General features: G+C 38.5%; 1 protein-coding gene across 1 annotated transcript; it reads left to right on the forward strand.

The window, feature by feature from the left end:
- The first annotated feature begins 240 nt into the window (after nucleotides 1–240).
- LOC125473270 (2-oxoisovalerate dehydrogenase subunit alpha 2, mitochondrial-like) lies at nucleotides 241–3,972 on the forward strand. Its single transcript, XM_048575851.1, has 9 exons — nucleotides 241–648; nucleotides 1,027–1,164; nucleotides 1,286–1,468; nucleotides 1,646–1,803; nucleotides 1,919–2,018; nucleotides 2,392–2,503; nucleotides 2,602–2,741; nucleotides 2,834–3,019; nucleotides 3,719–3,972. Exons 1-9 carry the CDS (start codon nucleotides 418–420, stop codon nucleotides 3,884–3,886), a joined length of 1,416 nt encoding a protein of 471 aa, XP_048431808.1. The 5' UTR covers nucleotides 241–417; the 3' UTR covers nucleotides 3,887–3,972.
- Nucleotides 3,973–4,499: the final 527 nt, after the last annotated feature.

Consider the following 4,499-nt stretch of genomic DNA (forward strand, 5'->3'; position numbering starts at 1 on the left):
TTTTAAATCTAAACAGACACTTATTTACACAAAATATTTAGATTTATTGAAATCCTCCTAATCCACCTAGATGCTAGACCCCAGCTCGTCGCCCGACTATCACCTAACGTCTTTTAGTACCTTGATATGTGTAATGATCATGCGTCTCAATGTTGTATGTCCCATAATAGTTCTCATTCTTCTACCAATTCTCGCGAAAAATAATAAAAAATGAAGTAACATAAATATCTATTCTTATAATTGAGATTGTTTAGGCAACTTACGTAATCGTTGACCTCTTGCCAGTTGATTCTGAGCAACCTTATCGAGACCAGAAGCCAATTGTGCAAAGGCTTCTAATTCTGCAAATTAGAGGAGTGTTGTTAGGCAGAACCAGAACCAGATAGATATAGAGACAGAGAGAAGGAGAAGACGACGATGAGGAAATCAGGTAGCAGCATTATCAAGCATTTCAAATCATCATCGTCCAGTATCATCGGATCCTTGGCTCTCACCTCTCCCACTCCACTCATTCCTCCTCCTTCATTTCCTCAAATTCTCCGAATCCCGGCCGCCGGAGATTTAAGTAATTTCTGCTCTCGCCGGTTTGAATCCGTCAAAGCAGAAACGATGCGGGATTTGGATAATACTCATCGCACTCACGATCAGGTACCTTATTAGCCTTCAATTTCCAGTTTGATTGTGTCTGTCTGTTTTGCAGTCATTTTGTTTTGTTTTTTATTTTATTTTATTTTATTTTATTTATTTTTTCGGTCAAAGGATACTTGATTAACAAAACAAGCATATACACATAAGAGGTCGGCGGGATCTGTTATGTATAGCCGTGCAAGAGTATTCTACTTTCACTCCGATGGGGTTATTACCTCCGAGAGATTGAGGTGGTGTTTAAGTATCTTGGATGAATTGCAAGATGAGACGTTGTTGCATAATTTCATAAATTTGCTTCCCAGACGCCCCATGAGCTTGCACATTGCACAATGCACAATGCACATATAATCGCTGAAGAATATCGCTTTTTCATTACAGGCCTTAGAGTTTCCAGAAGGAAAGGTCAAGTTCACTCCTAAAATGAGGTTCATATCTGAGACTGCTAAGGAGCGTGAGTGCTGTTATCGCATCCTTGACGACAATGGGAACCACATTTTGTCTAGCAACCATGTAGAGGTACTAGAAATTCTCTCTGTCTCGCTTCCAATAATGAGTTTCCATTTTCTTTTTCACAAACATGAATATAAGATAAGCCGTAGGAAGTAACTTGTGACTTATGGATTACCAATTTAAACAGGTCAGTGAGGAAGTTGCTGTGAAAATGTATACGAACATGGTTACTCTTCAGATCATGGACACCATTTTCTATGAAGCACAAAGGCAAGGAAGGATTTCATTCTATTTGACCACAGTCGGTGAAGAGGCCATCAATATTGCCTCGGCGGCAGCACTCACCATTGACGACATTGTCTTTCCCCAGGTTTCCACCACATATACATATATATGAGAACTTTCTATACTATTACTATCCTTTCTAGTTAAATATGCCACACCTACATTCCTACTCATTAAGATTTCAATTCCCTTTTTCTTATCAGATGATTCAATGGTTTACCATGAGAGGTGCTGAGAGAAGTTTTCTTTGACATGCATGCAGTACAGGGAGGCAGGAGTGCTCTTATGGCGCGGTTTCACTCTACAAGAATTTGCAAACCAGTGTTTCAGTAACAAATCTGATTATGGAAAAGGCAGGCAGATGCCAATCCATTATGGGTCTAACAAGCTCAATTACGTGACTGTAGCATCAACCGTGGCGTAAGATATAAATTATTTTATGCAGGAATCATTTTTGGCTGATATGTTGACCATTTTCAAATGTTTCACTAAAATGATTAAGGTCACACCACCAATAATTTATATTGCTTTCCAGCTCACAACTTCCGCATGCTGTTGGTGCTGCGTATTCTTTAAAGATGGACAAGAAAAATGCATGTGTGGTCGTGTATGTTGGTGATGGCGGCACAAGTGAGGTAAACTACCACTGAATTTTATCCTAAAACTGCTCACGCCTCCAACGTTTTTAATAGCCTCTGGCGAATATAATTAAAAGTGGCGAACAAGTTTATTAAGTCCCTCATGTTTCTGTTGATTGAATCTTGTTATAGCCTCAAATGCATTTATCCCATTGATGCCCAGCATTTCAATATTTTTGTTAGTCCTACGATAACCACCATGTTTTTTTTGAATAATCGCGGTCAGAGTCTAGTAATATAATGATGAAGGCTTTCTGTGGCCATGACAAAAACAAAATCAAGTGTAATCAATCAACAGTGGCGGGGTGTCCCCATAGTTTAGAGGTCATTGGTGTTGGTTGTTCCCTTCTGATTAATCAATTTATGTTAGGGTGATTTCCATGCTGCTTTGAATTTTGCGGCCGTTAAGGATGCTCCGGTTATATTCTTTTGTCGGAACAATGGATGGGCTATCAGTACACCTACATCAGACCAGTTTCGGAGTATTCTATCTCTCTGCTTGTATCTTTACAATTTCTATCAACTGAAGTCTGCTGATGCATAGAAGCAAAGTAATAATTTATTCCTCTTCTTTGGGCAGGTGATGGTGTTGTTGTCAAAGGCCGGGCCTATGGAGTTCGAAGCATCCGAGTAGACGGTAATGATGCACTTGCTGTGTACGGTGCAGTTCATGCTGCCCGCGACATGGCAATCAAGGAACAGAGACCAATCTTAATTGAGGTAATGAAAAGGATTCTTATTTGGTTTCCTGGCCTTGTGAGCCAATTGTGTTTCAAATTTTAATGTTTGGTTTTGATCTTTTCCATTGATAGGCATTAACATATCGAGTAGGACACCATTCCACTTCAGATGATTCGACGAAGTATCGTCCAGTCGAAGAGATTGAATGGTGGAAATTGGAGCGAGACCCTATATCTCGATTTAGAAAGTGGATGGAAAACAATAGTTGGTGGAGTGATAAGCAAGAGTTAGAGGCCAGAAGCGATGCGAGGAAGCAGGTAAGACGTACTATTATTTTATGAAGGGAAATAACGACGAACTATTAGAAATTAGAAACTCTTCTTCCATGTCTTTGTTAGTCATATTCTCCCCAGTTTAATGACTTCTAGTGATACCAAGGATTAGGATGACTAGCTTTATGCTAAATTTTAAGAGAGATGTTTTCGAAAACAAAAATAGATTTTTTTTTCCTAAAATTTTATTGACAAAGGAATTTTGGGAGTAGAAGTTACGTTGTCCCATTCTACATGCATCGTCTGTGAACGGTGAGCACTCTAATACTCCATAGTAATCATCTTTAATAGTTGTATAATGATATGCTTTACTTTGGAGCACCTTGTTATGCAATAACTTGCCATGAGATATGTTGGTTTGAAAAATATCGACATGGAATTGATTTTCTCGTTAAACTCTGCTTCCAGAAAACCCCTAACTTCTACTTTCGTTGAACTTGATTCTAAAATAACGGAAATCAATTTTTGAGAGATTGTTTTCAACAATATTCCTAAGTTGCTTCCCAAGAGCCGAAACTTTCTTTTTATTTTATGAGGAAAATGTTCGTGCAAATTTCTGTTATCTAACTTGAAATCTCCTAATCTATCCTTCAAAACATGTTGAACAGATATGGAAGGTGTAAGATCCAAATATAAGAATTGTGTTTTCTGAATTATTCTTTATGCGTTTTTGTTGCAATGCAGATATTACATGCAATCCAAGAAGCAGAAAAAGTTGATAAACCTCCAGTTGCTGACATTTTCACAGATGTATATGACTCTCCCTCTTCCGATCTCCACGAGCAGGAGAAATTGCTCAGAGACACAATTCGAAGACATCCCTGCGATTACCCGTCCGACGTGCCTCTCTAACTTCTGACTTGAACTTTTCTTTATGTGCGGTGCAGAAGTGTACATGAAGCATATTTTCCTTACTAATAAAATGTGATTCCCTTCCATTTACTTTGGGTTGGTTTGGGATTGTGGTTCTTTCAAATAAAGCAGCTTATTAAAAAACTTGGAACATTAAATGTGTTTGGTAAAACAAAAAAAAAGTGCTTTTATAAAAAACTGTTGTCAATGAAAGTAAAAAAGCATAGAAAAGCATAGAAAAACAGAAACAGTGACACACCCCGACCTAAATCAAGGCGTGCTGGGCGTCACGCCTTGATTCGCCTTGATTTCGGTTGGGGTGTGTCAGTTTGGTATCAGAGCATAAGTAGCTTAAGTGCAGTCTAATAGGACGAATACTAATTATACAACATCCAAAGGTGATCCTACATTTGTGTTGTTCTGTCAGAACCACCGTCAAGTCCTCGTGACCCACCAAAGCGCTTCTACTTAAAACTTGGAGGGGCGCAAAACAGAAAGTGTGAGTGGACAAAAACAAAGCTTTTCAAAATCATTTCATTTCTCAAAAGTTCTAACCCCTCTCCGTAAAACCTGTAATATTTCCCAGGAAATAGAATATATATATATATATCGA

Source organism: the organism of the source record quoted next, unplaced genomic scaffold (assembly GCF_019419815.1).
Source record: "Pyrus x bretschneideri cultivar Hongxiangsu unplaced genomic scaffold, Pyrus_bretschneideri_v1 Contig80, whole genome shotgun sequence".
NCBI lineage: Eukaryota > Viridiplantae > Streptophyta > Magnoliopsida > Rosales > Rosaceae > Pyrus > Pyrus x bretschneideri.